At 41.3% G+C, this 13503-nt stretch overlaps 1 protein-coding gene across 1 annotated transcript in view; it reads left to right on the top strand.

Moving 5' to 3' along the window:
• The first annotated feature begins 1044 nt into the window (after positions 1-1044).
• LOC140544437 (uncharacterized) overlaps positions 1045-13503 on the top strand; it is a 36613-nt gene continuing 24154 nt past the window's right edge. The window contains exons 1-3 of the mRNA XM_072667959.1: positions 1045-1093; positions 6193-6597; positions 7712-8104. Coding sequence (XP_072524060.1) covers positions 1045-1093; positions 6193-6597; positions 7712-8104 — 847 coding nt within the window. The remainder of the gene's footprint in view (positions 1094-6192; positions 6598-7711; positions 8105-13503) is intronic.

A 13503-nucleotide genomic window follows, 5' to 3' on the forward strand; every position in this document is an offset into this window, starting at 1 on the left:
TACATCTACAAAGTGGACCAGGTAGGTAGAGGTGTCTAATAGAGTTGACAGTGAGTGGACAAACACTGTGTTTAACCACTCCAGACCAACACACACTACTAATACACCCATCACCAGGTCAGTCAGTGTCTGCAAATGACCCACCTACCAGATTATAGTGGACAATAAATGTAGAACCAAGAAGGTGGTGTTAATGTTATGGATGATCAGAGTACACTGCTGGGACTTCAGTATGACAGACAAGCCTACATCTGTAGGTTAAAGTGAACTGGAAAGTTGCATAATGGCTTGCCGGGAAGAAAGAATGTTCCAGGCCCATCAGTCAGCTTTTCAGGTGAGAGGTTCAATACTCCCACAATCAGTCATGGGTGAAGTGTTTTAGACATCATGGCCATTGTCTAACTTTGGTGACCTGCTTTAGTAGCTGTTATGATAATGGAACCAACATAACATTTTAGCAAAAACAGACAATGGCCATAAACAAAGCCTGTTGAAAACATCAGGAGAGGAGATGCTAGATAGGAGAAAACAATATGGAACAAGAGGAACAAGCCAGAAAATCGGCTCAGGAACCAAAAAAGGTCCAACTCAGAAAGTACAAACTGATAAAATGATTGATTAAATATTAAATGATTGATTAATGATTAAATATTTAAACAGGTGTCATAACTAAACCCATACAACTGAGAAATGTATTTAAACATTATTTATAAAAAATTAATTTTCTTGTAAGGCAAAAGTTTTTATCACTACTTCAAATGTTTTTAAAAAGAATCATGCACAGAACATCAGCTGCAGATGATAAGAACATTGGTTAGAGAGGATTCTGGAGGAGCCTCTGGTTTGAGTGGTGAAGATTACCATGGCCAGATCCAAGGAGCCCCCTGAGGCCTTCAGAAAGAAGGTTGTAGATGCAGATGAGCCTGGGAAGGGGTTTAAAAAGATCTCATAAATATTAGAAATCAATTAAGGCAGGTGTGCAAGACGGAAACCCTTGCTGTCAAAAATGACTAAGATCTTCAAATCCAGTGAATTTCCCAAGGAATGGCCCAGAATAAGGAAATTGAGAGTTCGGGAATGGCCAGCCCGGAACGTAATCCTTTTACTACTTTTCTTCGGTTATAGGAAATGTCTATCTCAGGAAATGGAGTTTGGCTATGCCATTAAGAGAATAACAGAGAATGGACAACCTAAAACACCAGTGCGAGGCATGATCCTCCAGGAGTTGACAGATGTTTTAAGGAAATTTGCAAAAAAACACCATCCACACTACCACTAGATAAAAAAAAACACCAGACCTGCCATGGTGCTGAACTGACACAATCCTTTCTAGAGTGACCCTCAGAATGACCAGCATGTGAACTGGGACGCTGATTTCTGGGACGGTTTGTCTGTACGGTGTTGGTAGGAATTCACATAGATGTTAAAGTACACCTACTTATATCCTATTATCCAGTGGCCATTGAACCTAAAATACTGAAAACTGAAGTCCGATAAGCCTGTGGCAAAACTAAGGAATTACCAGTTCTTTTGACATACTGTCCTGGTTAACTCTTATACGGACCATTAAACTGTGAAGAGTGGCGCTAACGGTCACCCCCTGACCAAACTTGTGCAGTAATTGAGATCAATGACCAGACAAACCACGCAAATAAATTCAGAATAACAATGATGACGATGAGTTAACTTTGTTGGAGTAGGCGTCCTGCTTCTAGGCAGACTGGGATGGTTACTGAGAATTACGATAGGGGGTAGATTCATCTCAGGTCTTCCCACTGGATGCCTGAAATAGCTGGATTGCTGGAATGACAGAATAAAGAGAGCACAGAGAGTAAAAGGTAGGATATAAATACTGCATTGTGGAAACATTCGCTACATCGCCATATTGATAAGAAAGATCAGGGCACTCCTAAGATCAGGGAAGCCAATGAAAATTCTTTCTGTAGAGAGACAGACTTGGAGTGAAAGTTTTTTGGTGATGGGGCGACGGTACCCTGGATTTTGAGATCTTTGCATTAGTCATAGAATCTTGTTTTTTTGGCAGCAGCAGGTGCTCTCACTTTGACTTTCTGTGGTTGCACTGATTCTTGTTTTGTGTTAGATTTGTTTGAATGAAGCCTCACAACTCATGCTTACTCCATACACATCCATATTCAGTTTAACTTAAAAAAAATGGTTAAAATGTAATGAACTTGTTAACTTTTGAGATTTTGAGCTTCAAGTATGGCTCGGCTTGACCCGCCATTCTTTAAGATCCATGGAAGACAAGCATCCAAACTTTTTTCTGGTGGAACAAACTTCCCTTGGGTGTCCCCTGGGTCTTGGTACTACACTTCACCCAAGTATTCTTGGAAAAAATGAGTCTTCAGTCGCTCGCTGTCTTCAAATGCAGACTGAAGACTTATCTTTTCCATAAGTTCTTGGGTGAAGTGTTGTGTACGTTGAGTATTGTGGTCTCCATACTGCCTTCTGTATTTAGTAGCACCTAAGCTTAGAGGTATCTTTTGGATTCTAGCCAGTACAAACTAGCTAAGGGTACTTTCTGAGTACTTTCTTTCCTTTTGCAAGAGCTAAATGCCTTCAATGCAAATGTAAATGTAATAAAGAAAATGTATACAAACGGCATTTAGGTAAATGTTTGTTATAATACTGATACAAATACAGGATATTATCTAAGAAATCAGAATATTACATAATATATAGTTTAAGCTCTGTTGATAATTAAAAGAACCTTTAGAATGCATTTATTAGCGCATTGGACACCAATAAGAACATGCAAAAAAATTGTTTCTTGCAGTGTTTTCTTATTAACGCTCACCAATCATTACAAGAAAAACAGGTTTGGGAACTTAGCAACACATTTAAACTTGAGAGGTAGAGTGATTCAGCCAGTTCTGGGAAGAGTGTGTGGTGTTCTGTCAAAGGTAAGAGCCCTATATACAGTTTCACTGTATCTCTCTGAAGACAGCAATGCAAAAACTGACCCATGATTTATAGTAATGTTCATGTTTCTGTTTTTCTTACAGTCTTGAGGATTCTTTACCACAATGGGGTGTTCGATACGGATGCCTTTGGTCATTCCTTTGATCACAATCATGTTAATGATAAGTAGGTCTTTAAAAGTGTAGAACTCTTTTGGAATTTTGGGAGGAGGAACATGCCTGGAGCCCCTCTTACCTCCAACCTAACGTTCTAACCTAGAAATTCCCACCTTCTCCTTTGGTGTCCCATGACAAGGTTATTGCACTAAATCTCTCCCCTTTAACTCAGTCATTTCTCTTGGTTCTAGCTTGGTTATACTTATCAGAGGGGTTTTCAGTTAGTTCTCATGCTTTTGGTGGTCAGTATCAAGCTTTGGTCAGAACTAAGGTCAGGACTTTGAAAAGACCATTTGAAAAACGTTAGCCTGCTTTATCCATTCTATAACCACCGCTGACGTGTGCATGGTGTCGTTGTCCTGTTGGAACCCAGAGGAACTGTGGGAGGTGATGGTTTGAGGTTATGCTGAAGAATTCAGAGGTAGTCCTCCTTCTTTATTACTCAATTCCTAATCCAGTTCCGTTGCCACCATCATGCTTAACAGTTGGTACAGTGTTCTTCGGGTCACTTTTACTCACCAAACAGCAACAACTTTGTCTAATCTGACTAGAAAGTTTCTCCAGAAGGTTTTTCTTTATCCATGTGGTCAGTTGACTCCAGCTGTGTACTATCTACTGAACTCTGTAATGCCTTCAAAGGCTTTGGACTCAGTGCGTTGATTTCCCTGCACACACTCACGGTCGTATGTTTGATTTGTTATGTACTTGTATGCATGTAGGCTCAGTGATCTGCAAGTGTCTCAGTTTCTGGTTCTGTTGTTTTTTTTCGAACATTAGCTCATTGAGTGTGTAATTTTGTAATCTGTCTCTTCGTCTCATACTTTTTGTAATCGTTTAACCATGTCTTCCTTCAAATCCCAGGTCAAAACTTTGCTTCTTTCTTCCTTTTATTCTTTGTAACCCCCACCTCGCCACCTTTTATTGTTATCTATGTAAAGTGTCCTTGGTTTTGTGAAAGGAGCTATATTAGCTGAACTTCTTATTATTTTTAAACAATAGTTTCACTTAGTATTTTTGTATCTTTAGTTGTAATAGTATAAATTTTGACAAAGTCAATATTTATTGACAGTAACTCATTACATCGAAGCAATGGACTCAAGGTTGTTAGACATTTTCATTAATGTGAACATCTCCACCACCTCTTAACGCTTGTGATGTTGTAAAACTGCTGGTTAAGTATTTCATCCTATCAAGTCATGGCAGTTTGCTGTTTTACACCACAAGAATACCAACCAAACTCAACTGATCTTGAGGCTTGAATGAGAATTTAAAGGTTGTAGCAAAGGAGCCGCAAAAGAGACGTCAATGATGCGAAGCAAATGAGAAGCATGCCAACATAATCCAAGAACTTGGAAGTTACTTATTCACTTGAGGTTTTTCCTACCACAAACCTTAAGCCAATTGAACTCAACCCCTATTTATACTCTCTCCTCCCAAGAATTTGTAGTTGTTTAAAAAATGTCCTGACTTAAATTGACAGATCTGCACTGAGCTCTTTGAACTATCCTATTGTACTGTGTGTTGGTCAGATCCAGGAGTACTGTCAAACTCAACTGACTACTAAGACTTGAAAATAGCATTTTAACAAATGGGATGCCACTGATGAGAAGCATATGAACATCATGACAATAGCCAATAGACCCATTTTATTGTGTATTTCATCTCAAAAGCTTCAGCCATACCTTCCTTTTGCTTTTTTGTCTTTAACAGCGTCACTGACTACAGCTAGCTCTGATTATGACCCGTGCAGTAACTACACAGTCCTGGACCAGCCCTGGAGAGCTAATAACAGATCAGCAGATAACCTCTGTGATCAAGACTTCAACTGGAATGGCTGGTACCGTCTTCTCTACAATGGGATGAACATACGCATGCCAGAGCGGTGTAGTAGTGGATGTACCACTTCTGCTGCTTTGTGGCTAAATGGCTCACATCCCCAGTTACAGGATGGAGTGGTCAGCCGTCAGATCTGTGGTAATGGTGGATCTAACTGCTGCTATAATTACTACAGCTCCAACTCCATTCAAGTCAAAGCCTGTCCAGGAAATTTTTATGTCTATGAATTTATCAAGCCAATCTCATGTAACTTGGCTTACTGCACAGGTAGGGATAAAGAAACTTTACAGATTTACAGCACAGATTTTAGTGATATTTAATGTTGTAATGTTTACAAAATTGTTTATCCTTGCAGATATTACCACACTAAGCCCAAACAATTCAACAACTGGAGCAATCACCACCGACATGCGTAAGCAGTTGTACTGGTTCTGTCTTTATTTATGTATTTATTTTTACTGCAATAACATATTTAATGTATTGATACACATAAATAATCCCTAAAAGCTGTATTGATAATAATTGAACAAAAAAACATTAATCAATAGCCATTTACACCACCCTTAACCACCCTAACTGCAACCAGCTCTGTAGTAGTTAATTGGTATTTCAAAATTGGTGTTTCAGAATTTTTTTGCTCCGTGACATTTGTAGGCCTTCGCCTACAAACTGCATGTTTCAGTAGGGTTTAGGTCAGGACTTTGACTGGGCTATTCTAAACCTGTTCTAATATGTTTTAAACCACTGTAAGAAAGACATATTTGAGTGCTTTGAATCACTGTCTTGCTGCAACATCTTCAAACCATGCCTCTGCCACCACCACTCTGCTTCATAGTTGCTATGAGCTTGTTACTCTGAAAAAATAGTGTTAGGTGTTAACCTGTGTCAGACAAGAAGCTTAATTTTATATCCAGCTATTCATAATCAGGTATACTCATTGACCCCCACTCTACACTGCATACATAGTTCCTAGAATGCGGGACCCTGCAACTGCCGCAGCACGGGTATATTCACCATTCAACATTCTCCAGGATTTTTTATGTCCTGCCACTGAAGTGGTGTAACGAATTTCCTTTGGTTGTCAAACGGCAGTCACTCGACCCTCCTCTTCCAAGAACACTTGGGTGAAATGTAGTGTTGAATGTTGTGGTCGCTAAATGCTAAATGCCTTAAATGTAAATATAAAGTAAATTTTTGTCCAGATGTAATCCCTCCTGCTGCCCCACCTTGTTCTTAATAAGATTGCTATATTTCACAGCGACGGACCCCAGCTTTGACCCGTGCTACAACTACACTGCCTTGGACAACAACTGGAGAAGCATATACACACCAATGTACAGTGGCCCCAGAGGATATGATGACACACTTGTCGAATGGAAGGGCTGGTATCGACTTTATGTCCAGGGACAAAGTGCTCAAATGTCTGAGTGGTGTTTGTACCACGTCACTTGTGGTGGGTATACTCCACTGACGCTCAACGGTTCACATCCCCAGATTGGGGATGGGATTGTCACTCGTGGAGTAATTGGATCTTGTGCATTGCGACTTTCATGCAATTATTATCCGTCTAACCCAATCAAAGTCAAGGCTTGCCCAGGAAATTACTACGTCTATAAACTTGTGAAGCCAGACCTGTCGATCCCTAGGCCTTCATACTGCGCAGGTACAGTAAGACTCTGTCCACTTATTTTTGATTTTTGATTATTGGTATTTTCTTAGATTATATCAATATCCTTACATAGAGCTAAGCATCACTCATAAATATTACATTTACTTTTAATTGTGTTGGTCTTCAGAGGCCCATCAGATCAAATATTTTAAGAGACTGTTTACACCTTACATTCACATGGGCTGCGTCCCAATTGAATACTACACACTAATGCTATTAAGTATAGGCTCTATATATTAGTCATGGGTTTGGCAAGTTAGTACCCCATCATTTCCCTACCTTTTAACTCCAACATCTCTCATTCCTGACTCCACTTACTAGCCTATAGCTATAGCATATAGTCTATAGCTACACTATATGTGCAAATGACACCCCCTCTAATGAATACATTCATCTACTTGAAGTTGCACCTATTGCTGACACAGATGTCCAAATGCACACATACACACACCTTGTCGGGTTCCTGTAGGGAAGTATCGGCAATTGAATAGGACTCTTTGGAACAGAAAAACATGAATCACTGCCTAAATGAAGTCATGTTTGTGTAAAATTCTGTTAAATTACTCTACCACCTCAGTTCCTAAGCTTCATGCACGTCTAGGTTCTGTATCTCTCAGCTTGCTGTATAGAGTGGGGTGGCTCTCTTACACTTCCCACCTGTAGCAAAAAATGCCAAATCTCACATACTGCTGCTTCAATCCCAAGCATACAAATCATTAATTGATTTATGCAAAATAATTGGACACAGATGGGTCGTGGCATGAAAAGATTTTGGAGCACCAAACTGGTGGGATTTGTTGCTTCCCACCAAGCCACCACCCAGACCAACCCCCTGGACCAAACTCATCTGATTATTGTGTACTGTTAGATTTTACTCATGGAAATGTAGGTGTAAACACCCCCAAAATGCACTGTAATCAGATTATGATTGGATTGTGATGTCCGGACATAGTTAGGCAAGCAGAAATGTGTCTCTCTTGCTCTGTGTGTGTGTGCTTATGCTTATCTCTATTAACTGGTAGATGATCAACCACAGTTGGCAGAGCATAACAGAGTGCTGTTTGAAGACTTTTTGATAGAGCTGTCACTGACTGTGTTTCCATGACAGTTTCTTTTAGCAACTCCAGCGCAGACCCCTGCTACAACTACACCATCCTGAACGATCCTTGGAGAAGCACCAATAACACCGCCACAACTACACATTGTGATACCAGCGTAAACTGGGTGGGCTGGTATCGGCTTTTCTATCAGGGACAAAGTGCCAAGATGCCAGAGTCGTGTGTCAGTTCAAATGTCTGTGGCACCACTTCCCCACTTTGGCTCAGTGGCTCTCACCCACAACTGGAAGATGGGGTGGTATTCCGACCAATCTGTGGTAGCTATTCTAACCTTTGCTGCTATTTTCATTCCTCCCCAATTCGAGTGAAGGCTTGCCCAGGGAATTACTATGTGTATGAGTTCATCCAACCAAACTTCTGCAACGGAGCCTACTGCATAGGTAATGCACTGAAACACATGTAAATATAGGCCTTTGAAGTTAACTTGAAAGAAAGCCATTTCACACTAATCTATTCTTTTTTTTAGATATTAGCAGTGTAACTCATCAATCCAACCCAACAACAGTCACCGCACACAGTAAGAAGTGCTTTTTATTTAGTCATAGTTCATTGGAATACTTTATGTGGGCCTTTACTGGACCTTTATTTTTGTGAATGCCAATATATTGCTAATTTGCATCTATGCACTGGTGTAGGTTGACCCTTCAAATTGGGACTGGAACAGACCTGACCCTTAATCCACCTTAATTCTGCCCTGTTCTTTAATTTCCTAAGATCCGCTCCGTCAAAGACATTCAGTTGAAGGAGCTGTACATTATTAAGCCATAGCCCCACCCTCCTGCCCACAGTCATTCCAGTATCTCAGCCAGTGACTACTCCAGCTCAAGACTGGAGATGCCACCAATCCAGTCTTGTTCTGAACATGCTGCCATGCCAGATGCCTTGCAGGCAACAGAAGATGTCGCCACTGCCTGTCTGGGCTCAGGTTAAAGCTGCTCCTGAGGTCCTTAGATTTGACAGAACTGTGGCTATAGGTGGTCTACAGATCAGACGGTTTTGACAGGACACAGTCTGGTGCCAGGATTCAGACTGGTGTACAGTTCTGTATTGGTCTATAGATGGCGTTGCGGGATAGGAACTGCTCTGTGCTCTGGGACTGGTGAGAAATGCTCCTTAAATCTACTCACAGCTGACCACCAACACAGTCCACAAATCTAAGACTGCTGCTCCAGCTTTTTTTAGTCCGGTTGGACTGGTAGCATAGTGAGTAACACTGCCATCATGTGGCAGACTAGGGTTTCATTCCTCGGACAAGACTGATAAGACTACACTCACCCACCGATGCAACTGCCTGGCCAAAACATAAAAAAATAATCACCACCTGGATTTAACTAAGCAAATAGGTCAGAGACTCCCATTGGATAATTACTGCATGGGTGGTTATGTTTCAGCTGGCAAGTTATTTAACCCTAACTGATGCAGTGAGTAAACAACCATGTGGAAAGACATGTCCTGATGCTGTGAAAAAGATGTTCATTAGTTTCACTAGGGTCAGATTATTAGCATGCATCAAGCAGAAGGACAGCAGGGGAAATAATGGTGATCAGCGGTCACTGAAAAACAGCAGTAGAACTGCTGTGTTTAATAGTGAAAGTGCGAAGGGAACTCAAGGGACTAAACAGCTGTGCAGCCTTAAGAAAAGCACTTGTCAGTCAGGCTAACTGGCAAAACCACCTTCAACTTGCTAGTGAGCATAAAGATTAGGCTCTGGAGCAGTGGAAGAAGTCATGTGGTCTGATGAGTCCAGATTTACCCTGTTCCAGAGTGATGGGCACACCAGGGTAAGAAGAGAGGCGTCTCATGCCTAGGGCCTACCGTACAAGCCTGTGGGGGCAGTGCTGTGATCTGGGGTTGCTGCAGTTGGTCAGGTCAGCTGACTACCTGAATATACAGGTTATTCCATCAATGGACTTTTTCTTCCATAATAGCATGAGCATATTCCAAGATACCAATGTCAGGGTTCAGGGAGAATGAAACATCATTTTCACACATGGATTGGCCACATCTTTGGGATGTGCTGGAGAAGACTTTGCACTGTGGTCCAAAGCTCCCGTCATCCACACAAGATCTTGGGGGAAAATGAATGCAACTCTGGACAGAAAACTTATGCCACAGCAAATGCTTTCCGTAATTAAAGCTAAAGGCAGTCCTTTTTTGACCTTTTTTTTGGCCAGGCAGTGTTACACTTGCATTGTAAGCCAATGCTATCAATGTAAGTGTAAACATCAACCAGTAGATGGCATCTTTCACTTAACTCTGAAGAGCTTGTGTGAGCAAAAAGCAGAATGGACTTGTCTGAATACTTAATGGGAAAACTACACTGATGTTAAAAGTGATGTGAAGTGAAGTGAAGTGAAGGATCAATCAAATCCATGTCTGATGATAATCTACTTGCAGGTGAATCGAAGCTGTGGTTCCCTATTCTACCTGGGGCTATTCAGCATGCTGTTACTGCTGATGGAGATTCTACACTGATCCAGCTTGACCAACCATTCATCTACTTTGGAAAACAGCACTCACAGTTCTATGTAAGTAGAAAAACGTAGAAGATTTCCACCAGTGTTTCTTTTAGCTGGTTTCCCCTAGAGAAACAGGAGGAAGTTTTTTTAGAATTAACTCTGGAGGAAGTCCGCTTCTGTAGAAGTGAAGTACTGCGAAGTACTTGGTGATTTCCTTGATCAAACACATTTAGAGCATTGGTGGAAATCATTCCACTGTGCTGACCTCCAGCACTTCTCCACCCCTGCTCCACCAGCACTCAGAATTCCCAGTAGAAATTTGGATCATTAGTTTTAGTAAAGTATGGAAGGAGGACTGAGCATGTTAGATTTTGGCTTTTCAGATGTACAGTGGAAATTGGTGAATCTACTGGACAGATAGTCATCCATGATTAGAGGGTATACTTCTCAGAGATGCTATTGATTGAGTCAGTCCTTTGGCATACCATACACTTATGGTAAGTTAAAAATAAAGGTGCTATAAAGGGTTCTTAGAGCAATGCCATAGAAGAACCAATGTCAAGTCAATGTAAAGTTTTTTTTGTACTTTATACTCACTGCTTCTTCACAAAAATGTCTCTTAGCAGTAGTGGTTCTTCTATGGCATCACAAAAAAAAATCTTTGTGGTGCCTTTAAGAATGTTGCTTGTCAAGTGTATTTCCTGTTTCTGTCACACCTGTGCCTCTGTTTGGCCTGCCTCTGTTCCTGTCTGTCCTAGTCTTGCCTGTCCATTAGTGTTCCCACTTGTGCCTCCTTTGTAACCACGCCCCCTTGTTACTCCCAGGTGTTCCTTGTTTATCCTTCCTATAAGAACCCCTTTGTTTCACCCTTCCTTTGTCTTGTCTTGTTCATGTGTTCACGCTAACGGTTTGTTAGCTTGGCCTTCCTTCCTTCCTTCCTTCCTTTCTTCCTTCCTATCCTTTTTTGCTTCCTTTTTTTATTAATAAAGACCTGCGTTTACATCCGCCTCCAAGCTCTGCAAACCGAGACTAGGATGTTTCTAGGATGTACATTCATGACTTAACAGTGAAAGACCTTACAAAAATACCAAAAATACCAAAAACAGAGTCGGCCCAAGGCATACTCGAATTACACTTAGAGCCTCAATGTCACCAGAGAGCCCCCCAAGAGCACCAAAATTCAAAAGCAAAAGTTACAATTTACATTTAGCTGACGCTCTTATCCAGACCGTAGGTTACTCATATTACAGCAGTGGGCCAATGTAGTGTTAGGAGTCTTGCACAAGGACTCTTATTGATTTAGCGCAGCATAGTCACCCAGACTGGGAATTGAACCTCAGCCTCCCACATGGTGTGGTGGCTCAGTAGCAGGTAGTGGTGTTATCTGTTGCTCCAGACCAACCACAATTAAACAAACAAACACACACACACACACACACACACACACACACACACACACACACACACACACACACACACACACACACAGAGTGTAGCCTATGAAATGATGAAGCAGCTGGTGCTGAGGTGGTGGTATGGGGAGGCCCCAAATGAAAATCTGCTTAGGGCCCCATAACATTTGGAGGTACTTTAGTTTGAAACGGTGGAGGAACCTCTTAAAATGCTTTGGGGAGGCTTTTACGATCAGGAGAGCAGGTCTTCAGCAGTACTGTGAAAATCTTACACTATCACACAATTTCCATGATAGCAGTGTCTCGTATCTCTCTCTCTCTCTCTCAGCTTAGCATAGATGGTTTCCTGTCTTTCGAGTACCTCGGTATTGATGGCTTCATGTCAGGTCTGAATAAGGACATGATCGCTCCACTGTGGACAGACATTGAAACTGACACCAGAGGAAACATCTCCTACCAGCAGGCCACAAGTGGCCCTCTTATCAAACTGGCTACCGAGCAGATTACCCAGATGTTCCGTGGTATTAAGTTCACAGCTACCTGGGTCTTTGTTGGTACTTGGGAGAAGGGGGCATTTAAGCCTGATACAGGGGTAAGTAAGTGACTGTCCATACAATATCAGTCCCTTCCTCTAGCCAAAGTCATCTTTAACGTTGTTCTCCTCTCAAAGGAGGTGACTTTCCAAGTAGTCTTGATCTCCGGCGACAAAAAACGATCTTTTGTCTTGATGAACTATGGGGACATCGCCCCTGCTTCACAAGCCTGGATGGTAAGAGGAGCAAATTCATCTTCATATTCAGAATCAGTCAAATAGACTGACTGTCCACCATGATGTTTAGCTTTATTTAAACATTTTTTTCAGGCTGGATATAAGACTGAGGACAACAGCCATAATTTCACCATTCAGGCACCCAATACCTCCAACCTGTCTGCAACTACCAACGTTGGAATATCTGGTACCTGGGCTTTCTGTGTTAATGGAGCAGTTTCGGGTAAATTTCCTCTTATTTTGTCTTTAGGTTTGATGCTCATCTTCTCAAACTGACTTTCATTAAAGTATCCTTTTTTACCTTTTTCCAATAGCATCTACACTGTTCTTCCCAGTTTTATCTGGTGCTAATCAGCAAGCTGTAACTGCTGGCGGAGGTTCAACACTGATCCAGCTTGACCAGCCATTTGTCTACTTTGGAAAACAACACTCACAGTTATATGTGAGTAGAGAAATATGATACAATATTAAAGGATCCAGTTATGTTGCCTTCCAAGAACACTAGTACCCCCTGTTACAATAAAAAAAATCCAGGACAGCCTTCACTCACCATTTGTGTACAGCTGTTATTTAATATAAATTATTTTAACCCCCTAACTCTCCAAGGTTTGTTACACACTAAGGTATATTCATCAGTAACTACAGAGACTTCTGTACAAACTGGTGGGGCTATTCTTTGGTAATAGAAGTTTGTAATGACACCAAAGAATAGCCCCACCAGTTTGTACAAAACTTGTAATTACTAAATAATACATCTATACAAGTGTGTAATAAGCCTTAATGCACTACAGGGTTTAATGTGAAAAATGAATGAAAGAAAGGAAAATGAATAGATGCATAGATTTATTTTTGATCAATCATAGATTGATTTAACACGGTAGCACCGCTGTAAAAGAATAAAAAAACTGCATGGGCAACCTACACCCTCTTCATGTTGGGTGCCAAAGTTATGAGTTTTGACCAGCCCCTCCAGACATGATAGCAATGGTCAAAAGCCAATCAGTACCAAGAGCCCTTCGAGTTTCAAGCATGGCTCGACTTGACCCTCCATCCTTTAAGATCTGCGGAAGACAAGAATCCAGGCTTTTTTCTGTCCTTCACCGAAGTGGTGGAACAAACTTTCACTGGGTGTCCAAACAGCC

Source organism: Salminus brasiliensis, chromosome 22 (assembly GCF_030463535.1).
Source record: "Salminus brasiliensis chromosome 22, fSalBra1.hap2, whole genome shotgun sequence".
Taxonomy (NCBI): domain Eukaryota; kingdom Metazoa; phylum Chordata; class Actinopteri; order Characiformes; family Bryconidae; genus Salminus; species Salminus brasiliensis.